At 47.5% G+C, this 27,390-nt stretch overlaps 1 protein-coding gene across 3 annotated transcripts in view; it reads right to left on the bottom strand.

Annotated features, from left to right (window-relative positions):
• Positions 1 to 27,390, bottom strand: part of KNOP1 (lysine rich nucleolar protein 1) — a 60,097-nt gene that overhangs the window by 17,475 nt on the left and 15,232 nt on the right. For all 3 annotated transcript variants that reach the window (XM_069734158.1, XM_069734156.1, XM_069734157.1), the window contains exons 2-3: positions 19,346 to 20,957; positions 8,157 to 8,213 (exon numbers count right to left, since the gene is read on the bottom strand). In XM_069734158.1, coding sequence (XP_069590259.1) covers positions 8,157 to 8,213; positions 19,346 to 20,953 — 1,665 coding nt within the window. In that variant the 5' untranslated portion in view covers positions 20,954 to 20,957. The remainder of the gene's footprint in view (positions 1 to 8,156; positions 8,214 to 19,345; positions 20,958 to 27,390) is intronic.

Below are 27,390 nucleotides of genomic sequence, written 5' to 3' on the forward strand. Positions count from 1 at the left end.
AAACCTAAAGTTTATTTAATTCTATATCCTTGCTAGTGTTTCTTTAGGTTTTGCTCCATAGTTCTGGTGACTGGTCTTACACTAATAGTTGAGTGGTTTCCACTTCCTTTTCTGTTGCACTGGGGAGGAACAAATAATTTCACTTTTATATACTCATGTATGGACTGCATTGATTATTTCTGAAAGTTATTAGTCCTCTGAGGTGTATACATTAATGCTCTGTCTGCGTGCATAGGGGGGCGGCGCCGGCAGTTCCTGTGTCTTACTGAAACTATGTGCACCTTGCTAAGGTGTCCCCGGCCAATATCCATGAGGCTTCCTGTATTTAAGACATCCCCACCCATTGGTGGGGGCCTGTGCAACTTTCTCCCTCAGTCCGTTCTTAGCTGCTGAGGTGCCAGGCCCTGTCTTTGTGACTCTTGTGTCCGCCACCCAGTGGGGCGTTGTACCCTGGTCTGTGTCCTGTATTTGCCACCCAGTGGGGCTTCGTACTCTGGCCTGTGTCCAAAACCCAGTGGGGCGTCGTACCCTGGCCTGTGTCTGTGCCATGTCCCGTTCCTGACTCTGTCTTAGCCTAGTCCTGTTCCTGTGTCCGTTTATATCCCTGCCTTGGTTTCCTTACCCTGCTGTGCACACTCTGTGTCTTGCTTTGCTCTGCTTTCGGCTCTGCACTCTGTATATAGCTTTGCTCCACTTTCGGCTCTGCACTCTGTGTCTTGCTTTGCTCTGCTTTCGGCTCTGCACTCTGTGTCTTGCTTTGCTCTGCTTTTGGCTCTGCACTCTGTGTCTTGCTTTGCTCTGCTTTCGGCTCTGCACTCTGTGTCTTGCTTTGCTCTGCTTTCTGCTCTGCACTCTGTATCTAGCTTTGCTCTGCTTTTGGCTCTGCACTCTGTGTCTTGCTTTGCTCTGCTTTCTGCTCTGCACTCTGTATCTAGCTTTGCTCTGCTTTTGGCTCTGCACTCTGTGTCTTGCTTTGCTCTGCTTTCTGCTCTGCACTCTGTATCTAGCTTTGCTCTGCTTTTGGCTCTGCACTCTGTGTCTTGCTTTGCTCTGCTTTCGGCTCTGCACTCTGTGTCTTGCTTTGCCCTGCTCTTGGCTCGGCCTCCTGCATTTCTGTTCTTGGCTCTGCCTCCTGCTCTTGACTCCACCTCCTGCTCTTGGCCCCTCCTTCGTTTCTGTACTTGGCTCCACCTCCCACGTTTCTGTACTTGGCTCTGCCTCCCGCGTTTCTGTACTTGACTCCGCCTCCTGCTCTTGGCTCCACCTCCTGTGCTTCTGCTTTGCATCTGCTCTTGCGGTCTTTCTCTATCTCCGTTCCTCCTGTCTGAACAGGTCCCTACCTGTTCCCATATACCAGCCGTGTCTACCTATATACCGGTCCTGCCAGTGTACCAGCCTTGTCCGCCTGTCCTGCCAGTGCGTCAGCCGTGCCCGCCTGCCTGTGTCTCTGTTGTAACCATCTGCCTGCCTGTGTCCCAGCTGTGCCCGCCTGTCTGCCAGAGTGAAAATAGTCACAGAGCGGGGGCGTGGCCTGAGAGCTCATGTGAGCGGACGTGCGGCTGTGAGCTCCCGCCGCTGTACATTCTAAAATCCTGCAGAGCCGCTGCTGTTTGGTCCCTGCGGGGGCTTACCGGCTGCGGGGAGACTTGGAGGGTCCGGCGGTGCTGAGCGGTGGTGCTGGAGCCGGCGAACATGACCAGGAGACGGCAGAAGGACGCGGGAGCCGGGGATGCAGGCGCAATCCAAGATGGCGCCGACACGAGGGAGAAGGCAGACAAGGAGAACGCCGCATGTAGAAAGCGCATGGAGGTAGCGGCAAAGCTCCAGCAGTTTGCGAGAGCGGAGGCCGCAGAGGAGGGAGCCGGAGCTGATACCGAAGAGGAGGAGGAGGAGGAGAGCCCAGCAGGAGAACATGAGGTACAACAGGGGAGAAAGGAGAGTAAAATGGCGGTGGCAGAAGGGGGACCCGAGGAAATGGCGCCAGAAGCTGAGCCTACCTTAAGAGACGTTTTTGCGCTAGTTTCTTCATGTAAACAGTCTCTGACCTTACAGATACAGGAGGTTAAGGGGGACACAGCCCAGATAAATGCAGCCATGCAGAAGATTGACAAACGTGTGGGGGAGGTAGAGGAGAGAGTGAGCACTGTAGAAGACCATATAGTGCAGCTGCAAAAAGCAGAGAAAAAGTTCACTCAAGCAATAGCTGAATTGGCTGCGAAAAATGAGGACCTTGAGAACAGGTCCAGAAGAAACAATATTCGCATAGTGGGCATCCCTGAAAAAGCTGAAGGGAGGAATCCAACGGAATATATTGAAAAATGGCTGTTAGAAACATTTGGCGATATGGCGCTAACAAAAGTGTTCGCGGTAGAAAGAGCGCATAGGGTCCCGCCGAAACCACCTGTCCCTGGAGCGAATCCCCGTACCATGCTAGCCAAAATTCTAAACTATAGAGACAGCGACATTATCCTGAGGAAGGCCAGAGACATGACGGATCTGACAGTTGAAGGCCAAAAGATTGCTATCTACCCAGACTATTCTACTCTGGTGCAGAGACAACGGATGATGTTCACGGGTATCAAGAGACGGCTGAGGGAGCTGGGAGTGCAATACTCCATGATGTTTCCAGCAAGACTGAGGGTGGTGGCGTTTGATAAAATTCATTTTTTTCAGAAGCCGGAGGAAGCTACCCAGTGGATCGATATTAATGCTAAAAAGCTTAAAGGAAAAGGAGACTGAAACTGTGGGAAGAGTCTGATCTTGGTTACTTATCTGTCAGTTGGCAAAGAGTCATGTGATTGACAACTCAGGGGGTATGGGGGGGGAAGAAGGGAGCTGGATTGTATTCAGTTAAAGTTAATGGGATGGTGTAATGGTTGCTGGGAAAGAGGGAGGAAGGGTAAGCGGCATATTATAAGTGTATGCAGGTTTCTTGCGTGTGTAAATAATTCTACGTTAAAATGTTTTGAGATACGTTATTTTTCAAAATGTCTGAAATCCTGTTATGTACAGTGGTGGGAGGAGGGTTGGGAAGGTAATGCCAAACGGAGTGTTCGCTATGGGCGATGATGCCCCACTCTTGGAGAGAGGTGGAATGGTTAGATGTGAGGGGGGAAGGGTGGGAGGGGGAGTTGGGAGGGGGGGAGGGGGAGGGTAGTTAGACAGCTTGGGCTCAAAATTGACGATACTTATAGTGAAGATGAGCCAAGTGATGGGGACCCGTTTTAAGATTTTGTGCTGGAATGTGAGAGGCCTAGGGGAGAAATCTAGACGAGCCGCGTGTTTGCAATATGCAAGAGACCAACGGGCCTCAATGATATGCTTGCTGGAGACGCATTTGGTAAGGGAAAAGGTGGATGTTCTGAATAGACGATGGATCCAGAGGGGATATCATTCTACCTTCTCCACGTATACAAGATGAGTCTCAATCTTGGTTCCAGCGGGAGTTCAGTATGAGGAGGTGAAGGTATGTGTGGATGTGGATGGGCAGTACGTACTAATACGGTGTATATTGTATGGAGTGATGTTGTGTGTTGCAGCGATGTATATTCCGCCTCCCTACTCTAGCAGGAAAATCAGAGAAGTAATGGAGCGAGTGGAAAGATGGGGGCCGGCACCGTTAATAATTATCGGGGATCTAAATAACATCTGTGATGAATATTGGGATAAAAATAAAAATACTCAGAATAGGTCGGAGGGACACATAACAACATTTGGCACCTATATACAGGAGATAGGTTTGATTGATCTTTGGAGGGTTAGACATATTGGGGAGAGAGGGTACTCATGTTATTCACCGGCGCATGCCACGCTCTCTAGAATTGATATGGCTCTGGGTAACAGGATTTTGGACACACTGGTTGGGGAGGTGAGATATCTGCCAAGGGCCTTGTCGGACCATAGTCCAATTGAAGTAGAGGTTAGATTGGAGGGGGCACGTTCGATAAATGGGAGAGATTGGAAGATTCATCCTAATTGGTTACAGAGTATTGAGTTGGAAAGTATAGGACGGGAGGTGGCGGAATTCTTTCTCTTAAATGATGGAAGTACTGATGCTCTTACGATTTGGGATGCAATGAAGGCGTATCTGAGGGGACTACTGTTTAGGGACATTTGTAGGTGTAAGCGGAGGACGAGAGAGGCAGAAAAAGTGGCAGTTGAGGAGTTGAAGGAAGCAGAAGATGGGATGGCCACACTGGGAACCCCTGAGGCAGAGAGAAGAATGAAAAACGCACAAAATCATTTGGAAAAAATTCTGTTAGGCAAAGCCGAGAGGAAGCGGGATTTCCAAAGGGTATTGTTCTATCAGGAGGGAGAAGCAGTGAGACATATGCTGTCGGTAGTGGCTGCTGCTCAGAGAGGTTCTTCATATATACATTCTTTGGAACCTACAAGTGGAGGTAGAATAACGGAAACGCCTGAAATCTTGAGAGCCTTCGCGGACTTCTATGCAGATTTGTATTCCTCTCGGGTTGGTGAATCGGTCGAAGACACACTGACTTTCTTGGAAGGTCTGGATCTGCCGAGACTGAATGAGGCAGATAGGGAGAGCCTTGAGGCCCCTATCACTGAGGAGGAATTGAGTCGGGCATTGAGGTCTATGGCTAATGGGAAGGCGCCTGGGGTTGATGGGCTACCCGCTGAGATCTATAAAGGGTTGGCAGAAGTGTTGATTCCTAGATTAAAAATGGTATTGGAGGAAGCTAGGTCCTGTGGGCGCTTGCCAGCCTCTATGAGAGAGGCCATAATAGTGGTCATTCCAAAGGAGGATAAGGACTTGGGGAAACCGGAGTCGTACCGCCCAATTTCTTTACTAACTATTGATGTCAAGCTTCTGGCCAAGGTGTTGGCTCTCCGCCTCTCTAGTGTTATTGCGAGTCTGGTGCATTCGGACCAATCTGGCTTTATGCCGGATAGATCAACGGCGATCAATTTGCGGAGGTTATATGTAAATTTGCAGGTAGAGTCTGACAACTGTGGTCGAAGAGTGATTGTATCGCTGGATGCACATAAGGCGTTTGACAGTGTTGAGTGGGGATACCTATGGCAGGTGTTGGAATGTATGGGGTTTGGTCCGCAGTTTGTGGCCTGGATACAGCTGTTGTACTCATTACCGTCCGCTAGAATTAGAGTAAACGGGGAGCTATCTCGCCCTATAGGGCTGGCTAGGGGGACTAGGCAGGGATGCCCGCTTTCACCCCTCCTGTTCGCGTTGGCTGTAGAACCTCTTGCTGCTAAGATTCGGCAGGCGGATGGGGTCCCTGGGTTTAGGTATGGGAAAGTAGAGGAAAAAATAGCGTTATACGCGGATGATGTTTTGCTGTTCCTGGCGGATCCAGACGATTCACTAAGAGGGGTTGTTGAAATTGTTGAGAGATTTGGTACTGTGTCGGGACTAACAATTAATTGGGATAAGACGGTTCTTTTTAGAGTGGATGACTTAGGAGAGAATGTGAGTGAGGATGTTGGGGATGAGAGGCTAAAGGTGGTTTCCCAATTTAAATACCTCGGAATATGGATTTCGGTGCCAATTGCGGAGTTCCTGCAAAGAAATTTGACTCCTGTTATGGGGGTACTCAAGGCAAAGGTAGATGCCTGGAATAAGCTACATCTATCGGTCGTCGGTAGGGTAAATCTTATTAAAATGGTCCTGATGCCTAAAATTCTTTATGTTCTACATAACGCACCAATTTGGATCCCGCGGGGGAAGTTCAGGCAGATTAACGCCCTTTTTAGAAGCTTGATATGGGGAAGACAATATCCACGTATTAGCATGGAGACGCTTCAGCGACCCAAGGAAGATGGTGGTTTGGCTTTGCCCAACCCGGAAATATACTTCCTTGCGGCCCAGAGCCAGCATTTGAAGGGCTGGGCGCGAGGGGCGTCATCCAGTGCAGTACAACAGCTAATGGAAGAGGTGACGGACCGACGACCGTTGGCTAGGTGTTTGGAAGATGGCTCTTTGAGAGCTCTGGGGAAAGTATACCCAACCCTGTTCCTGATTCGTAAATTGTGGTATAGACTAAGGCAGATTCGTGGGGTTAAAGGGCTGACTAAATTCACACCGATATGGTCTAACCACGATTTAAAGGAATTTGAGGCCTTGGGAGGAATATTGGAATGGCAGAATAAGGGAATTTATTTGTTCACCAGATAATCCAGCGACAGGAACTGAAGTCCTTCTCCCAATTGCAGGAAGAATTTGGTTTGCGATCCACAGGGGAATATCAGTATGCGCAGATGAGACATGCCTTTAGAGCTCAGAATAAGAAGGCTGATATCAGGGTTCAAGAGGATATAGTGTTGGAGTATGTGTGTGGTGACGGAACTACAAGGGGAGTTATTTCCACTCTGTATAAGGACCTTATGCACACGTTCCTGCTAGATTTCCCTATAAAGGCGAGAGCTAAGTGGGAGAGAGAAGTGGGACCGATGGAAAATGAAACCTGGGAATCGGTGATGGAGTGGATTCCGCGACTATCCTTGAGTGAACCATATAGGATCTCGCAGCTATACATTCTGCATAGGGTATATAAATCTCCGGAAGTGCTATACAAAGCGGGATTGCGTGCCAATTCTGAGTGTCCGAGGTGTGCGAGTGAGAATGCAGGAATATATCACATGATGTGGACGTGTCCGAGACTGGCTGCTTTTTGGGTGGTGGTTTTGAGCCGGGTTGAAGTAGCTTATAAGTGTAGAGTTCTTAGAGATCCGATAGTATGCGTGCTGGGATATGTGGAAGAAATTGGAGTTGACAATACTTGGAAGATTGCAATCGCTAGGCTACTATACATGGCCAGGAAAGTAATAGCACGAAATTGGATAAATGCGGAACCACCTGTGAGAAGGGAATTTCTCCAATATGTTCAACATGGTCTAAAATTGGAAAAGGGGGTGTACAAAAAAAGGGGGAAAATAGAAATGTTTAATAAAATATGGTCTCCTTGGCTTGATTTGTATTGAGGAGTATAGTCGTCGAGTTTCCTAAGACCTGGATGAGGATAAATTACACGAGGCAGAGAAGGCCTCAGTGGGGTGAAGATTGAGACTGAGCTGTCGTAGGGGGGAGGGGGGTAGTTGGGGTAATGTTGGGGTTTATTAAAACAAGAAAATGTGTATGTGATATAATGCAATGTAAATGGCATTCTGATGTTCTTCTTTATATTGTTAATAAAAATCTATTTAAATCAAAAAAGAAAATAGTCACAGAGAAAAATGCAGAGATGTTTACCTGCTGAAGCCTCCAACCAAATGCACTAGCAGGGTGCGGCTGACCCGTTTTATGATGGCAAAAACACAGGTGCAAAAAATACCGATGAAACAACCACTTTCAATCCAGTGTTGGCTGTTTGGCATTAGTGCACAAAAAATAAGCGATAATAGTCTGTATGTGGCGTTGTTCACACAGGCAATGCAAAGCATCTGGTTTACAGCCTATTACTGACGCACCTATATGCGGGCCGCCCAGTGCCACAAAATGCATGCTATGTGAATAGAGGCCAACAGTTTACAGAGCCATCTTGGTCCGACCGCACCCTGCAAGATAAAGAGCAAAAAAACCACATATCAATGTATGCAAGGTATTAGTTTATATTGGGGCCTCAATACGTAAGCCGGCTTACAACTGTACTGTTGCCGTCTGCAATTGTACTGCCCGGATCGGATTCATGCTGCCTGTGGTTTGGGCGGTATGAATCAGATGACAAGTCCCCTTTAAAAACACTGCTACTATGTGGGGGGCGTTGTTTCATCTGTTGGTGGAATATGTCAGCACATCCTTCATCTATTCAATCCTGCAACAGTTCTACAGCACTGAAGTCACATACATCATTCACGTAACCGCTGCAGTCAATCACTGGCCTCGGCAATGAAGTGTCATACAAGCCAGCCTCACGGCGGAGGTCAGTGACTGGCTGCAGCAGGTACGTGAATGATGGCGTGACGTCATAGCTGCAGGACCAGTGGGGACCACTGTAGCAGGGGTAGATCCAATAGTAATGGATATTTTTTCATTAATATTCCCTCCCACCCCGGGGATACCTGCCACATATTGGACTGCCTGCTTATCGGGCAGGCATACCATCCCGCTCCGTGTGACCACAAATATCAGTCTATAGCATAATTGCCACCGGTCCATACCTTAAAGATTAACTAACCTTATCGATATGGACTTCATCTTGTGCTGGCCCCGGCGGGATGTCTGTGTGCTCCTCCTATACGATAATAAACATACACATTAGTGCCACATACGGTAACTCGCTGTATGGCAACATATGTGGCTGGGGACGGAGGTGTAGATGACCAGAGCTGGCATTCAGATGGAGAGAAGAGTGGATGTGGCAGAATCAGGAGAGGAGCAGAATAAGCCACCAAGACATGGAGATCACAAAGGCAAGACCCTGAGAACCAGGCATTAACTAACAGCCAAAGTCCTGGGATCCGAGGTATCTTATCCGAGTCATTTAACCCTTTAGATGCCACACTCATTGGCAACTGTGGCATTTAAGTTGTTTGATAGGGTCGTCATGGAAGCCAGAAGTATAAAAAAAGCTCTTGGGTGACTTGTTTCCTGTGTAAAAGTATGTGCAGGCAGATTTTATGTTTGTGTGCTCTCTATACGGGAAATGGACTAAACATTATTACCCAGATAGTGCACATGGACTAACCATTACCCAGATAGTGCACATGGACTAACCATTACCCAGATAGTGCACATGGACTAACCATTACCCAGATAGTGCACATGGACTAACCATTACCCAGATAGATAGTGCACATGAACTAACCATTACCCAGATAGATAGTGCACATGAACTAACCATTACCCAGATAGATAGTTGTCATGATCCCAATGGCAGGGGATCACAAAAGGACAAGCACAAAAACAAAACAAGCTCTAGGGTGATGGAACCTGAGCTGACCGCGATCCTGAACCTAAACACACAACTAGTAGTAGCCGGGGAACGTGCCTACGATGATTCCTAGACGTCTCGCGCCAGCCGAAGGATTAACTTCCCCTATAAGAAGAAACACAGACCTCACTTGCCTCCAGAGAAACACCCCACAGAAATAGCAGCCCCCCACATGTAATAACGGTGAAATGAGAGGAAAGCACATACGTAGTTATGAAAATAGAATCAGCAAAAATGAGGCCCGCTAAAGCTAGATAGCAGAGGATACAAAAGTGAACTGCGCGGTCAGCGAAAAACCCTTGAAAAACATCCTGAAATTACTTGAACTCATGTGCCAACTCATGGAACATGAGGAGTAATTTCAGCCCACTAGAGCAACCAGCAGCAAGGAATCACATCTCTGCAAGCTGGACTAAGACAAAAATTAAGCAAAACGTGGAACAGGAAAATCAAAACTTAGCTTGTCCTGAAGATAACAGACGCAGGGAGCAGAGGTAAAAAGACACGCTGATTACATTGATAGCCGGCGAGGAAATGACAAAAAAGCCAGGTTAAATAGGAAACTCCCATAACCTGATGGAACAGGTGGACACCAGAGACCGCAGAGAACACAAGTCACCCAGTACCATCAGTAACCACCAGAGGGAGCCCAAAAACAGAACTCACAACAGTACCCCCCCCCTTGAGGAGGGGTCACCGAACCCTCACGAGAACCACCAGGGCGACCAGGATGAGCCCTATGAAAAGCACGGACCAAATCGGCAGCATGAACATCAGAGGCAATCACCCAAGAATTATCCTCCTGACCATAACCCTTCCACTTGACCAAATACTGGAGTTTCCGTCTGGAAACACGAGAATCCAAGATCTTCTCCACAACATACTCCAATTCACCCTCCACCAGCACCGGAGCAGGAGGCTCAAGCGAAGGAACGACAGGTACCTCATACTTCCGCAACAACGACCGATGGAACACATTATGAATAGCAAACGATGCCGGGAGATCCAAACGAAACGACACAGGGTTAAGAATTTCCAAGATCCTATAGGGACCGATGAACCGAGGCTTGAACTTAGGAGAAGAGACCTTCATAGGAACAAAACGAGAAGACAACCACACCAAGTCCCCAACAAGAAGTCGAGGACCCACGCGGCGACGGCGATTAGCAAACTGCTGAGCCCTCTCCTGGGACAACTTCAAATTGTCCACCACATGACTCCAAATCCGATGCAACCTATCCACCACCATGTCCACTCCAGGACAATCAGAAGGCTCCACCTGACCAGAGGAAAAACGAGGATGAAACCCCGAATTACAAAAGAAAGGAGACACCAAGGTAGCAGAACTAGCCCGATTATTAAGGGCAAACTCGGCAAGCGGCAAAAAGGAAACCCAGTCATCTTGATCAGCAGAAACAAAACACCTTAAATAAGTTTCTAAAGTCTGATTAGTTCGTTCCGTCTGGCCATTCGTCTGAGGATGGAATGCAGACGAAAAGGACAAATCAATGCCCATCTTAGCACAGAACGTCCGCCAAAATCTAGACACAAACTGGGATCCCCTGTCAGAAACGATGTTCTCCGGAATGCCATGCAGACGGACCACGTTTTGAAAAAACAGAGGGACCAACTCAGAGGAGGAAGGTAACTTAGGCAAGGGTACCAGATGAACCATCTTAGAAAAGCGGTCACACACAACCCATATGACGAACATTTTTTGAGAGACAGGGAGATCCGAAATAAAGTCCATGGAAATGTGCGTCCAAGGCCTCTTCGGGATAGGCAAAGGCAACAACAATCCACTGGCCCGAGAACAGCAAGGCTTAGCCCGAGCGCAAACTCCACAAGACTGCACGAAAGAACGCACATCCCTCGACAAGGAAGGCCACCAAAAAGACCTGGCCACCAAGTCTCTAGTACCAAATATTCCAGGATGACCTGCCAACACAGAAGAATGGACCTCGGAGATGACTCTACTGGTCCAATTATCCGGAACAAACAGTCTTTCCGGCGGACAACGATCAGGTTTATCCGCCTGAAACTCCTGCAAAGCACGTCGCAAGTCTGGGGAGACAGCCGACAATATCACCCCATCCCTAAGGATACCAGTGGGCTCAGAATTTCCAGGGGAGTCAGGCACAAAACTCCTAGAAAGAGCATCCGCCTTCACATTCTTTGAACCTGGCAGGTATGTAACCACAAAATTGAAACGGGAGAAAAACAGTGACCAACGAGCCTGTCTAGGATTCAGACGCTTGGCAGACTCAAGGTACATCAGATTCTTGTGATCAGTCAAGACCACCACACGATGTCTAGCACCCTCAAGCCAATGACGCCACTCCTCAAATGCCCACTTCATGGCCAAAAGCTCCCGATTACCAACATCATAATTCCGTTCAGCGGGCAAAAATTTTCTAGAAAAGAACGCACATGGCTTCATCACTGAGCCATCGGAGCTTCTCTGTGACAAAACCGCCCCCGCTCCGATCTCGGAAGCATCGACCTCAACCTGAAAAGGAAGCGACGTATCTGGCTGACGCAACACAGGAGCAGAAGAAAACCGGCGCTTAAGTTCCTGAAAGGCCTCCACAGCCGCAGGAGACCAATCAGTAACATCAGCACCCTTTTTAGTCAAATCCGTCAAAGGCTTAACAACACTAGAAAAATTAGTTATGAAGCGACGATAAAAATTAGCAAAGCCCAAGAACTTCTGTAGACTCTTAAGAGATGTAGGCTGCGTCCAGTCACAAATAGCCTGAACCTTGACGGGATCCATCTCAATAGTAGAAGGGGAAAAAATATACCGTATATACTCGAGTATAAGCCGAGATTTTCAGCCCATTTTTTTGGGCTGAAAGTCCCCCTCTCGGCTTATAGAGTCATATACCCGGGTGTCAGCAGGGGAGGGAGAGCGGGGGCTGTGTAATCATACTTACCTGCTCCCAGCGCGGTCCCTGCAGTCCCTGGCTTCTCCGGCGCTGCAGATTCTTCCTGTACTGAGCGGTCACATGACACCGCTCATTACAGAAATGAATAGGCAGCTCCACCCCCATAGGGGAGGAGCCGCATATTCATTTCTGTAATGATCGGTGCCATGTGACCGCTCAATTACAGGAAGAAGCTGCAGCGGCGGAGAAGCCAGGAACTGCAGGGACCGCGCCGCAGCAGGTAAGGGGAGCGCAGCGCTATAATTACCTGCTCCTCGCTCCGGCTCCGTCTGCAGCGTCCTCTAGCAGTGACGCTCAGGTTAGAGGGCGCTGTGACGTAGTCAGTGCGCGCCCTCTGCTGAGCGTCAGTGCTGGAGACGGAGCCGCACGAGGAGCAGGTAATTATTGAAAGCGCCGGCGTCCTGAGAAGAGAGGTGAGTATGTGATTTTTTTTTTTTTTTATGGCAGCACCAGCAGCATTCTAAGGAGCACCTATGGGGCCATAAAGGTGCAGAGCATATATGGGGCACAGCATTATAAGGAGCACCTATGGGGCCATAAAGGTGCAGAGCATATATGGGGCACAGCATTATAAGGAGCACCTATGGGGCCATAAAGGTGCAGAGCATATATGGGGCACAGCATTATAAGGAGCACCTATGGGGCCATAAAGGTGCAGAGCATATATGGCACAGCATTATAAGGAGCACCTATGGGGCCATAAAGGTGCAGAGCATATAAGGGGCACAGCATTCTAAGGAGCACCTATGGGGCCATAAAGGTGCAGAGCATATATGGGGCACAGCATTATAAGGAGCACCTATGGGGCCATAAAGGTGCAGAGCATACAGTTAGGTCCATATATATTTGGACAGAGACAAAATTTTTCTAATTTTGGTTATAGACATTACCACAATGAATTTTAAACAAAACAATTCAGATGCAGTTGAAGTTCCGACTTTCAGCTTTCATTTGAGGGTATCCACATTAAAATTGGATGAGGGGTTTAGGAGTTTCAGCTCCTTAACATGTGCCACCCTGTTTTTAAAGGGACCAAAAGTAATTGGACAGATTCAATAATTGTAAATAAAATGTTCATTTTTAGTACTTGGTTGAAAACCCTTTGTTGGCAATGACTGCCTTAAGTCTTGAAATCATGGACATCACCAGACGCTGTGTTTCCTCCTTTTTGATGCTCGGCCAGGCCTTCACTGTGGTGGTTTTCAGTTGCTGTTTGTTTGTGGGCCTTTCTGTCTGAAGTTTAGTCTTTAACAAGTGAAATGCATGCTCAATTGGGTTGAGATCAGGTGACTGACTTGGCCATTCAAGAATATTCCACTTCTTTGCTTTAATAAACTCCTGGATTGCTTTGGCTTTATGTTTTGGGTCATTGTCCATCTGTAGTATGAAACGACAACCAATCAGTTTGGCTGCATTTGGCTGGATCTGAGCACACAGTATGGCTCTGAATACCTGAGAATTAATTTGGCTGCTTCTGTCCTGTGTCACATCATCAATAAACACTAGTGACCCAGTGCCACTGGCAGCCATGCATGCCCAAGCCATCACACTGCCTCCGCCGAGTTTTACAGATGATGTGGTATGCTTTGGATCATGAGCTGTACCACGCCTTCGCCATACTTTTTTCTTTCCATCATTCTGGTAGAGGTTGATCTTGGTTTCATCTGTCCAAGGAATGTTCTTCCAGAACTGTGCTGGCTTTTTTAGATGTTTTTTAGCAGAGTCCAGTCTAGCCTTTTTCTTCTTGATGCTTATGAGTGGCTTGCACCGTGCAGTGACCCCCTCTGTATTTACTTTCATGCAGTCTTGTCTTTATGGTAGATTTGGATATTGATACACCGACCTCCTGGAGAGTGTTGTTCACCTGGTTGGCTGTTGTGAAGGGGTTTCTGTTCACCATGGAGATTATTCTGCGAGCATCCCCCACTATTGTCTTCCGTGGGCGCTCAGGTCTTTTTGCATTTATCAGTTCACCAGTGTTCTTTCTTTCTCAGGATGTACCAAACTGTAGATTTTGCCACTCCTAATATTGTAGCAATTTCTCGGATGGGTTTTTTCTGTTTTCGCAGCGTAAGGATGGCTTGTTTCACCTGCATGGAGAGCTCCTTTGACCGCATGTTTACTTCACAGCAAAACCTTCCAAATGCAAGCACCACACCTCAAATCAACTCCAGGCCTTTTATCTGCTTAATTGAGAATGACATAACGAAGGGATTGCCCACACCTGTCCATGAAATAGCCTTGGAGTCAATTGTCCAATTACTTTTGGTCCCTTTATAAACAGGGTGGCACATGTTAAGGAGCTGAAACTCCTAAACCTTTCATCCAATTTTAACGTGGATACCTTCAAATGAAAGCTGAAAGTCTGATCTTCAACTGCATCTGAATTGTTTTGTTTAAAATTCATTGTCGGTAATGTCTGTAACCAAAATGAGAAAAATGTTGTCTCTGTCCAAATATATATGGACCTAACTGTATATGGGGCACAGCATTATAAGGAGCATCTATGGGGCCATAAAGGTGCAGAGCATATATGGGGCACAGCATTCTAAGGAGCATTTATGGGGCCATAATCAAAGGTGCAGAGCATATATGGCACAACATTATAAGGAGCATCTATGGGGCCATAATCAAAGGTGCAGAGCATATATGGCACAACATTATAAGGAGCATTTATGGGGCCATAATCAAAGGTGCAGAGAATTCTATATAGCACAGTTGTATATGGAGCATCTATGGGGCAATAATGAACGGTATGGAGCATCTATTTTTATTTTTGAAATTCACCGGTAGCTGCTGCATTTTCTACCCTAGGCTTATACTCGAGTCAATAAGTTTTCCCAGTTTTTTGTGGCAAAATTAGGGGGGTCAGCTTATACTCGAGTATATACGGTACCTCAAAAAAGAAATCTTCTGGACTCCAAAGAGACATTTAGAACCCTTTACAAACAAAGAATTGGCCCGCAGGACCTGAAACACCTTCCTGACCTGCTGAACATGAGACTCCCAGTCATCAGAAAAAACCAAAACATCATCCAAATACACGATAATAAATTTATCCAGATATTCACGGAAAATATCGTGCATAAAAGACTGGAAGACAGAAGGAGCATTAGAAAGTCCAAAAGGCATCACCAAATACTCGAAATGGCCCTCAGGCGTATTAAATGCGGTTTTCCACTCATCACCCTGCCTTATCCGCACAAGATTATACGCACCCCGAAGATTAATCTTAGTGAACCATTTAGCCCCCTTAATGCGAGCGAACAAATCAGTCAACAATGGCAAAGGATACTGATATTTGACTGTAATCTTATTCAAAAGACGATAATCTATGCAAGGCCTCAAGGAACCATCTTTTTTGGCCACAAAAAAAAAACCTGCTCCCAAAGGGGACGAAGATGGACGGATATGTCCCTTTTCCAAGGACTCCTTAACATAATTCCGCATAGCAGTATGCTCTGGCACTGACAGATTGAACAAACGACCTTTAGGGAATTTACTGCCGGGAATCAAATCTATAGCACAATCGCAATCCCTGTGAGGAGGAAGCGAACTGAGCTTAGGCTCCTCAAAAACCTCCCGATAATCAGACAAAAATACCGGAACCTCAGAAGGAGTAGATGAAGCGATAGAAATCGGAGATGCATCATCATGAACCCCCTGACATCCCCAGCTTAACACAGACATTGTTTTCCAGTCCAGGACTGGGTTATGAGTTTGTAACCATGGCAGACCAAGTACTAGAACATCATGTAAATTATACAGTACCAGGAAGCGAATCACCTCCTGATGAACGGGAGTCATACGCATGGTCACTTGTGTCCAGTACTGAGGTTTATTCATAGCCAAAGGTGTAGAGTCAATTCCCTTCAAAGGAATAGGGACTTCCAGAGGCTCAAGACTAAACCCACAGCGATTGGCAAATGACCAATCCATAAGACTCAGGGCAGCGCCTGAATCCACATAGGCATCGACGGAAATGGATGATAATGAACAAATCAGCGTCACAGACAGAATGAACTTAGAGTGTAAAGTACCAATGGCAACAGACTTATCAACCTTTTTTGTGCGTTTAGAGCATGCTGATATAACATGAGCTGAATCACCACAATAAAAACACAATCCATTTTTCCGCCTATAATTTTGCCGTTCACTTCTGGACTGAATTCTATCACATTGCATTATCTCAGGTGCCTGTTCAGAAGACACCGCCAAATGGTGCACAGGTTTGCGCTCCCGTAAACGCCGATCAATCTGAATAGCCATAGTCATGGACTCATTCAGACCTGTAGGCGCCGGGAACCCCACCATAACATCTTTAATGGCCTCAGAAAGGCCATCTCTGAATTTTGCAGCCAGAGCGCACTCATTCCACTGAGTAAGCACCGACCACTTCCGAAATTTCTGACAATATATTTCTGCTTCATCTTGCCCCTGAGAGAGAGCCAATAAAGCTTTTTCAGCCTGAATCTCTAGGTTAGGTTCCTCATAGAGCAAACCCAATGCCAGAAAAAACGCATCCACATTGAGCAACGCAGGATCCCCTGGTGCCAATGCAAATGCCCAATTCTGAGGGTCACCCCGCAGGAAAGATATAACAATCTTGACCTGCTGAGCAGGGTCTCCAGAGGAGCGAGATTTCAAGGAAAGAAACAACTTGCAATTGTTCCTAAAATTCAGAAAACTAGATCTATCTCCAGAAAAAAACTCTGGGACAGGAATTCTACGTTCAGACATAGGCGTATGTACAACAAAATCTTGTATATTTTGAACCTTAGCAGCAGGATTATTCAGGCTGGAAGCCAAACTCTGGACGTCCATGATAAACAGCTGAGGTCAGAGCCATTCAAGGATTAAGAGGAGGAAAGAAGCAGTCAAGCTGCAATTAAGGTTAGGCAGCAAACACTGAGGAGGAGAAAAAAAAAAAAAAAAACTTCCTCAGACTACTTTTCCTCCTACTTCAGCCAAAACGATGACCAATTTTTTAGGCCGGCTATACTGTCATGATCCCAATGGCAGGGGATCACAAAAGGACAAGCACAAAAACAAAATAAGCTCTAGGGTGATAGAACCTGAGCTGACCGCGATCCTGAACCTAAACACACAACTAGTAGTAGCCGGGGAACGTGCCTACGATGATTCCTAGACGTCTCGCGCCAGCCGAAGGATTAACTTCCCCTATAAGAAGAAACACAGACCTCACTTGCCTCCAGAGAAACACCCCACAGAAATAGCAGCCCCCCACATGTAATAACGGTGAAATGAGAGGAAAGCACATACGTAGTTATGAAAATAGAATCAGCAAAAATGAGGCCCGCTAAAGCTAGATAGCAGAGGATACAAAAGTGAACTGCGCGGTCAGCGAAAAACCCTTCAAAAAACCATCCTGAAATTACTTGAACTCATGTGCCAACTCATGGAACATGAGGAGTAATTTCAGCCCACTAGAGCAACCAGCAGCAAGGAATCACATCTCTGCATGCTGGACTAAGACAAAAATTAAGCAAAACGTGGAACAGGGAAATCAAAACTTAGCTTGTCCTGAAGATAACAGACGCAGGGAGCAGAGGTAAAAAGACACGCTGATTACATTGATAGCCGGCGAGGAAATGACAAAAAAGCCAGGTTAAATAGGAAACTCCCATAACCTGATGGAACAGGTGGACACCAGAGACCGCAGAGAACACAAGTCACCCAGTACCATCAGTAACCACCAGAGGGAGCCCAAAAACAGAACTCACAACAGATAGTGCACATGAACTAACCATTACCCAGATAGATAGTGCACATGGACTAACCATTACCCAGATAGATAGTGCACATGAACTAACCATTACCCAGATAGATAGTGCACATGAACTAACCATTACCCAGATAGATAGTGCACATGGACTAACCATTACCCAGATAGTGCACATGGACTAACCATTACCCAGATAGTGCACATGGACTAACCATTACCCAGATACTGCACATGGACTAACCATTACCCAGATAGTGCACATGGACTAACCATTACCCAGATAGTGCACATGGACTAACCATTACCCAGATAGTGCACATGGACTAACCATTACCCAGATAGTGCACATGGACTAAACATTACCCAGATAGTGCACATGGACTAAACATTACCCAGATAGTGCACATGGACTAAACATTACCCAGATAGTGCACATGCACTAAACATTACCCAGATAGTGCACATGGACTAACCATTACCCAGATAGTGCACATGCACTAAAAATTACCCAGATAATGCACATGGACTAACCATTACCCAGATAGTGCACATGGACTAACCATTTCCCAGATAATGCACATGGACTAACCATTACCCAGATAATGCACATGGACTAACCATTACCCAGATAATGCACATGGACTAATCATTATACAGATAATGCACATGGACTAACCATTACCCAGATAGTGCACATGGACTAAACATTACCCAGATAGTGCACATGGACTAACCATTACCCAGATAGTGCACATGGACTAAACATTACCCAGATAGTGCACATGGACTAAACATTACCCAGATAGTGCACATGGACTAACCATTACCCAGATAATGCACATGGACTAACCATTACCCAGATAATGCACATGGACTAACCATTACCCAGATAATGCACATGGACTAAACATTACCCAGATAGTGCACATGGACTAAACATTACCCAGATAGTGCACATGGACTAAACATTACCCAGATAGTGCACATGGACTAAACATTACCCAGATAGTGCACATGGACTAAACATTACCCAGAGAGTGCACATGGACTAACCATTACCCAGATAATGCACATGGACTAACCATTACCCAGATAATGCACATGGACTAACCATTACCCAGATAATGCACATGGACTAACCATTATCCAGATAATGCACATGGACTAACCATTACCCAGATAGTGCACATGGACTAATCATTATCCAGATAATGCACATGGACTAAACATTACCCAGATAGTGCACATGGACTAAACATTACCCAGATAGTGCACATGGACTAAACATTACCCAGATAGTGCACATGGACTAAACATTACCCAGATAGTGCACATGGACTAACCATTACCCAGATAGTGCACATGGACTAAACATTACCCAGATAATGCACATGGACTAACCATTACCCAGATAGTGCACATGGACTAAACATTACTCTTTTATCAAAGCCATTTGCACTGCTCCTCTGCTATTCCTCCTGAAACTATACAAGTAAACTGACAGTCAGCGTCACAATGCATCTTCTCAAAAAAGGGACGTATCTGATGGTCAATCATTACTGACAGTCAGCACAAATCCCGACAACAGTAGTCGCAACACCCATTTGTCAATTATTTTGTATATTTCCAGGAGACAAAACTATAGAGGAGAGTTTTACGAAAAGCTGTTCTAGAATTCTTCTTTAATGAAGACAAGTATTTTTTTTTTAAACAGACATGTCTGAATATGTGATACATACTTGCTTCTTGCTCCATGTTTTAGACTTTTTGGTTTCTTCTTTATCCTTCTGCTTCTTTTTGGGAACTTTCGGTGTGTCTTCACTTGCAGAGTGCTCCTCAACCTTTAGCATCTTCTCCTTTTTCCTCCTCACTGACTTTTCTTCATGACAAGTCACTTGCACAGATTGATGGGCCCCATCCGCCAACTTAGCCGTCTCTTTTGCTTTATTTCTCTTTTTCTTCTTCGAGGCTCCAGCAGATATGATGTCACATTCGTTATCTCGGTTTCTATTCAGATCTGATTCTCCGTGTACAGATTCCTTATCAGTAATTGATTGTTTTCTGTTTTTCTTCTTTTTGGAGACCATTAAAGAGTCTCCATCGTCTTCACCATGGAGGACATCATGACCATCAATAACATCATCTTCGCTCTGTACAGAAGCCATCTTCTCCTTTTTCCTCATCTTTGACTTTTGCTTTTCTTCTTCATGACAAGTCACATGTACAGATTGATGGGCCCCATCCGCCAACTCAGCTGTGTCTTTTGCTTTTTTTCTCTTTTTCTTCTTCGAGGCTCCATCAGATATGATCTCATATTCTTTATCTCTGTTTCCATTCAGAGCTGTTTTTCCGTGTCCAGATGTCTCATCAGTAATTGATAGTTTTCTCTTTTTCTTCTTTTTGGAGACCCTTAAAGATTCTTTATCTTCTTTGCCATGGTGGACATCATCTTCGCTCTGTACAGAAGCCAACTTCTTCTTTTTTGCCTTCTTTGACTTTTGATTTTCTTCTTCACGACAAGTCACATGTAAAAATCCATGGGCACCAACCGCTAACTCAGCCGTGCCTTTTGCTTTATTTTTATTTTTCTTCTTTGAGGCTCCATCAGATACGATGTCACGTTCTTTATCTCGCCTTCCATTCAGATCACATTCTCCGTGTCCAGATTTTTCATCAGTAATTGATAGTTTTCTCTTTTTCTTCTTTTTGGAGACCCTTAAAGATTCTCCATGGTGGACATCATGACCATCAATAACATCATCTTCGCTCGGTACAGAAGTCGTCTTCTTTTTCTTTGTTATCTTTTTTGCTTCCGTATGGTCAGACATCTCAGACTGGTCATCCTTAGAAGATCTTGATTGTTCCTCTAGAGCAGAACCCTTTTTCTTCTGGCTGACTGAGACATCCGTGCCAACATTTTGGGTTTTTGTTGCTTTGTACTCAAGGTTCCCCTTGGATTGCTTAAACTTCTTTTTCTTTGTAACACTTTCCTCACTTTCTTCTACAGCGGAATGTTTTTCTTTTTTATGCAGTGGATCAATACTTTCAAGAACATCGTCTTCAACATTTTTCTTTTTCTTCTTCTTTTTTGGGACATTGTTTATAATAAGGTCACATGATGCCACATCTTCATCTAACGCTTTACCTTTCTTCTTCTTTTTAGGAACTACATCTGCTATTTTCAAAGCATCTTCTGCAACGCTGGCTTTCTTTTTCTTCTTCTTACTTTCATTACTATGAGACTGTGATTCCTTTACTATACTTTTCCCAGATTTTTCATGTTTCTGTTTCTTCTTCTTCTTTGTTGGTTCAGTGCAGGTTATATATTCCTCATCACCGCCTGTCATTCTTCTGTGTATCAAAAAGTAAAAGTAACTCATTAAGAAGGAATATAAGACACATAATACTTCACTGCAGTGAAATTTTTTTTTATAATATATATATACACACACACACAGAATATATACATGCATAACATGTAGACCATGACCATGTAGACCATGAAATCCACCTTCCTAATATTCTGTGGTTCTCCTTGGACCAGACTAAACTTCTGTAACCCATAAAGCCATAGGCTTCCCAAGATCTCTATAGGGCCATGTTCTCATGTAGCATTTTTGTGTGTGTGTGTAGAAAATCAATAGTTCAAGCAAAATGAATGTTTTCATGAAAACTCTTGACCACCATCCGTTTAAAGATGCTGTTGAACTTCAGGTTTTTGATGCATTTTTTCCCCTATAGGATTATTATTATTATTATTATTTATTATTATAGCGCCATTTATTCCATGGCGCTTTACATGTCAGGAGGGGTATATATAATAAAAACAGGTACAATAATCTTGAACAATACAAGTCATAACTGGTACAGGAGGAGTGAGGACCCTGCCCGCGATGGCTCACAATCTACAAGGGATGGGTGAGGATACAGTAGGTGAGGATAGAGCTGGTCGTGCAGTGGTTTGGTCGATCAGTGGTTCCTGCAGGTTGTAGGCTTGTCGGAAGAGGTAGGTCTTCAGGTTCTTTTTTAAGGTTGCTATGGTAGATGAGAGTCTGATATGTGGTGGTAGAGAGTTCCAGAGTAGGGGGAATGCGCGGGAGAAGTCTTAGATGCGGATGTGGGAAGAGGGGAGTAGAGAAGGAGATCTTGTGAGGATCGGAGGTTGCGTGCAGGAAAGTACCGGGAGATGAGGTCACAGATGTATGGAGGAGACAGGTTGTGGATGGCTTTGTACGTCATGGTTAGGGTTTTGTACTGGAGTCTCTGGGCAATGGGGAGCCAGTGAGGGGATTGACAGAGAGGAGCGGCCGGGGAATAGCGGGGGGACAGGTGGATTAGTCAGGCAGCAGGGTTTAGAATAGATTGAAGGGGTGCGAGAGTGTTAGAGAGGAGGCCACAGAGCAGGAGGTTACAGCAGTCGGGGCGGGAGATGATGAGGGCATGGTCTAGGGTTTTTGCAGATTCTTGGTTTAGGAATGTACAGATCCGTGAAATATTTTTGAGTTGAAGGTGGCAGGAAGTGGAAAGGGCTTGGATATGTGGTTTGAAGGAGAGATCAGTGTCAAGGATTACCCCGAGACAGCGAGCTTGTAGGACTGGGGAGAGTGGGCAGCCGTTTACTGTAATGGATAGATTCATTGGGGGGGTCGCGTGAGATTGGGGAAAGACAATTAATTCTGTTTTCTCCATGTTAAGTTTTATAAATCTAAATCCTGTGAAAATTCAGTGAATCCTGAAAAAAAACATGTAAAAAAACATACAGCTGCCTTAATGTAGGATCCTTTTGTTTAGACAGACTGCTGTTGCAAATTTTGGTGCGGACACCAACAGGAAAAATTCTGCTACGTGGAAACATGGCCTCTGTGTCCTATGGTATTGGGCACCAAGATGTTAGCAGCAGATCATTTCAGCCCTGTATGTTGCGAGGTGCCGTCTTGAAGGGATCGGATTTGCTTTTCAGATGCTCAATCGGACAGAGGTTTCAAGAACTCTTTGTCATGTTCCTCACACAATTTCTGGACGAAATTTGAAGTGTGGCAGGGCCGGGGTGCACCTGGTAAGTACAATGTTTAAGGTAGGTGGTCCATGTCAAATAACATGCATGTGAAAGCCGGGAACCAAGGTTTTCCAACAGAACATTGCCGAACCCACATAAACCAACCCCCACCCAAAAAAAAAAAAAAAAATAGACAAGAAAAAAATAATAGAGAATGAAAATAACAAAATTTAGGCCCCCACTTATCACTGATAAAAAAAAATGCAAAAATCATTTGATGAGCAAGAATTTTTTTTTATAGATCTTTAAATTGCATTTACAGAAAAAAAAGGGTCTGGTTCGGAACAGGGGTAAATGGTTCGGTCACAGATATTTTTCGATTTGAACAAGGGAATTGTCAATACACTGCAATAGGGTGGAAGTGACACTCGCCCAGGGGTGGACGTCCTCCTGAGGGTGACACTCGCCCAGGGGTGGATGATGTTATTATGAGGGCGGCCTTCACCCAGGGGTGGATGTTATTATGAGAGCGGCCCTCACCCAGGAGTGGATGTTATTATGAGAGCGGCCCTCACCCAGGAGTGGATGTTATTATGAGGGCGGCCCTCACCCAGGAGTGGATGTTATTATGAGGGCGGCCCTCACCCAGGAGTGGATGTTATTATGAGGGCGGCCCTCATCCAGGAGTGGATGTTATTATGAGGGCGGCCCTCATCCAGGAGTGGATGTTATTATGAGGGCGGCCCTCACCCAGGAGTGGATGTTATTATGAGGGCGGCCCTCATCCAGGAGTGGATGTTATTATGAGGGCGGCCCTCATCCAGGAGTGGATGTTATTATGAGGGCGGCCCTCACCCAGGAGTGGATGTTATTATGAGGGCGGCCCTCACCCAGGAGTGGATGTTATTATGAGGGCGGCCCTCATCCAGGAGTGGATGTTATTATGAGGGCGGCCCTCACCCAGGAGTGGATGTTATTATGAGGGCGGCCCTCATCCAGGAGTGGATGTTATTATGAGGGCGGCCCTCATCCAGGAGTGGATGTTATTATGAGGGCGGCCCTCACCCAGGAGTGGATGTTATTATGAGGGCGGCCCTCATCCAGGAGTGGATGTTATTATGAGGGCGGCCCTCATCCAGGAGTGGATGTTATTATGAGGGCGGCCCTCATCCAGGAGTGGATGTTATTATGAGGGCGGCCCTCATCCAGGAGTGGATGTTATTATGAGGGCGGCCCTCATCCAGGAGTGGATGTTATTATGAGGGCGGCCCTCATCCAGGAGTGGATGTTATTATGAGGGCGGCCCTCATCCAGGAGTGGATGTTATTATGAGGGCGGCCCTCATCCAGGAGTGGATGTTATTATGAGGGCGGCCCTCATCCAGGAGTGGATGTTATTATGAGGGCGGCCCTCACCCAGGAGTGGATGTTATTATGAGGGCGGCCCTCATCCAGGAGTGGATGTTATTATGAGGGCGGCCCTCATCCAGGAGTGGATGTTATTATGAGGGCGGCCCTCATCCAGGAGTGGATGTTATTATGAGGGCGGCCCTTATCCAGGAGTGGATGTTATTATGAGGGCGGCCCTCACCCAGGAGTGGATGTTATTATGAGGGCGGCCCTCACCCAGGAGTGGATGTTATTATGAGGGCGGCTCTCATCCAGGACTGGATGTTATTATGAGGGCGGCCCTCATCCAGGAGTGGATGTTATTATGAGGGCGGCCCTCATCCAGGAGTGGATGTTATTATGAGGGCGGCCCTCATCCAGGAGTGGATGTTATTATGAGGGCGGCCCTCATCCAGGAGTGGATGTTATTATGAGGGCGGCCCTCACCCAGGAGTGGATGTTATTATGAGGGCGGCCCTCATCCAGGAGTGGATGTTATTATGAGGGCAGCCCTCATCCAGGAGTGGATGTTATTATGAGGGCGGCCCTCACCCAGGAGTGGATGTTATTATGAGAGCAGCCCTCACCCAGGAGTGGATGTTATTATGAGAGCGGCCCTCGCCCTGGGGTGGTGTTATGAGGGCGGCCCTCGCCCTGGGGTGGTGGTATTATGAGGGCGGCCCTCACCCAGGAGTGGATGTTATTATGAGAGCGGCCCTCGCCCTGGGGTGGTGGTATTATGAGGGCGGCCCTCACCCAGGAGTGGATGTTATTATGAGGGCGGCCCTCGCCCTGGGGTGGTGGTATTATGAGGGCGGCCCTCACCCAGGAGTGGATGTTACTATGAGGGCGGGCCTCACCCAGGAGTGGATGTTACTATGAGGGCGGCCCTCGCCTGGGGGTGGATGTTATTATGAGGGCGGCAGTCGCCCGGGGGTGGATGTTATTATGAGGGCCGCTCTCATAATAACATCCACCCCTGGGTGAGGGCCGCCCTCATAATAACATCCACAACTGGGCGAGGGCCGCCCTCATAATAACATCCACCCCCAGGCGAGGGCCGCCCTCATAATAACATCCACTCCTGGGTGAGGGCTGAATTCACATGATGAGAGCATTATACTGCCTCTGTACAAATCCCTAGTTAGACCGCACATGGAGTACTGTGTCCAGTTTTGGGCACCGGTGCTCAGGAAGGATATAATGGAACTAGAGAGAGTACAAAGGAGGGCAACAAAATTAATAAAGGGGATGGGAGAACTACAATACCCAGATAGATTAGCGAAATGTTATTAGGAGGGCGGCCCTCGCCCAGGGGTGGATGTTATTAGGAGGGCGGCCCTCACCCAAGGGTGGGTGTTATTAGGAGGGCGGCCCTCACCCAGGGGTGGATGTTATTAGGAGGGCGGCCCTCGCCCAGGGGTGGATGTTATTAGGAGGGTGGCCCTCACCCAGGGGTGGATGCTATTAGGAGGGCGGCCCTCACCCAGGGGTGGATGTTATTAGGAGGGCGGCCCTCGCCCAGGGGTGGATGTTATTAGGAGGGCGGCCCTCACCCAGGGGTGGATGTTATTAGGAGGGCGGACCTCGCCCAGGGGTGGATGTTATTAGGAGGGCGGCCCTCACCCATGGGTGGATGTTATTATGAGGGCGGCCCTCACCCAGGGGTGGATGTTATTAGGATGGCGGCCCTCACCCAGGGGTGGATGCTATTAGGAGGGCGGCCCTCACCCAGGGGTGGATGCTATTAGGAGGGCGGCCCTCACCCAGGGGTGGATGTTATTATGAGGGCGGCCCTCACCCAGGGGTGGATGTTATTAGGAGGGCGGCCCTCACCCGGGGGTGGATGTTATTAGGAGGGCGGCCCTCGTCCAGGGGTGGATGTTATTAGGAGGGCGGCCCTCGTCCAGGGGTGGATGCTATTAGGAGGGCGGCCCTCACCCAGGGGTGGATGTTATTATGAGGGCGGCCCTCACCCAGGGGTGGATGTTATTAGGAGGGCGGCCCTCGTCCAGGGGTGGATGTTATTAGGAGGGCGGCCCTCGTCCAGGGGTGGATGCTATTAGGAGGGCGGCCCTCACCCAGGGGTGGATGTTATTATGAGGGCGGCCCTCACCCAGGGGTGGATGTTATTAGGAGGGCGGCCCTCACCCAGGGTTGGGTGTTATTAGGAGGGCGGCCCTCACCCAGGGGTGGATGTTATTAGGAGGGCGGCCCTCACCCAGGGGTGGATGTTATTAGGAGGGCAGCCCTCGCCCAGGGGTGGATGTTATTATGAGGGCGGCCCTCACCCAGTGGTGGATGTTATTATGAGGGCGGCCCTCACCCAGGGGTGGATGTTATTAGGAGGGCGGCCCTCACCCAGGGGTGGATGTTATTAGGAGGGCGGCCCTCGTCCAGGGGTGGATGTTATTAGGAGGGCGGCCCTCGTCCAGAGGTGGATGTTATTAGAAGGGAGGCCCTCGTCCAGGGGTGGATGTTATTAGGAGGGCGGCCCTCGCCCAGGAGTGGATGTTATTAGGAGGGCGGCCCTCGTCCAGGGGTGGATGTTATTATGAGGGCGGCCCTCACCCAGGGGTGGATGTTATTAGGAGGGCGGCCCTCACCCAGGGGTGGATGTTATTATGAGGGCAGCCCTCACCCAGGGGTGGATGTTATTAGGAGGGCGGCCCTCGTCCAGGGGTGGATGTTATTAGGAGGGCGGCCCTCGCCCAGGGGTGGATGTTATTATGAGGGCAGCCCTCACCCAGGGGTGGATGTTATTATGAGGGCGGCCCTCATCCAGGAGTGGATGTTATTATGAGGGCGGCTCTCACCCAGGGGTGGATGTTATTATGAGGGCGTCCCTCATCCAGGAGTGGATGTTATTAGGAGGGCGGCCCTCACCCAGGGGTGGATGTTATTAGGAGGGCGGCCCTCACCCAGTGGTGGATGTTATTATGAGGGCGGCCCTCACCCAGTGGTGGATGTTATTATGAGGGCGGCCCTCACCCAGGGGTGGATGTTATTAGGAGGGCGGCCCTCACCCAGTGGTGGATGTTATTATGAGGGCGGCCCTCACCCAGTGGTGGATGTTATTAGGAGGGCGGCCCTCACCCAGTGGTGGATGTTATTATGAGGGCGGCCCTCATCCAGGAGTGGATGTTATTATGAGGGCGGCCCTCACCCAGTGGTGGATGTTATTATGAGGGTGTCCCTCATCCAGGAGTGGATGTTATTATGAGGGCGGCCCTCGCCTAGGGGTGGATGTTATTAGGAGGGCGGCCCTCACCCAGTGGTGGATGTTATTAGGAGGGCGGCCCTCACCCGGGGGTGGATGTTATTAGGAGTGCGGCCCTCGCCCAGGGGTGGATGTTATTAGGAGGGCGGCCCTCACCCAGGGGTGGATGTTATTATGAGG

The sequence above is a fragment of the Ranitomeya imitator genome, chromosome 7, assembly GCF_032444005.1.
Source record: "Ranitomeya imitator isolate aRanImi1 chromosome 7, aRanImi1.pri, whole genome shotgun sequence".
NCBI classification, from domain to species: Eukaryota; Metazoa; Chordata; class Amphibia; order Anura; family Dendrobatidae; genus Ranitomeya; species Ranitomeya imitator.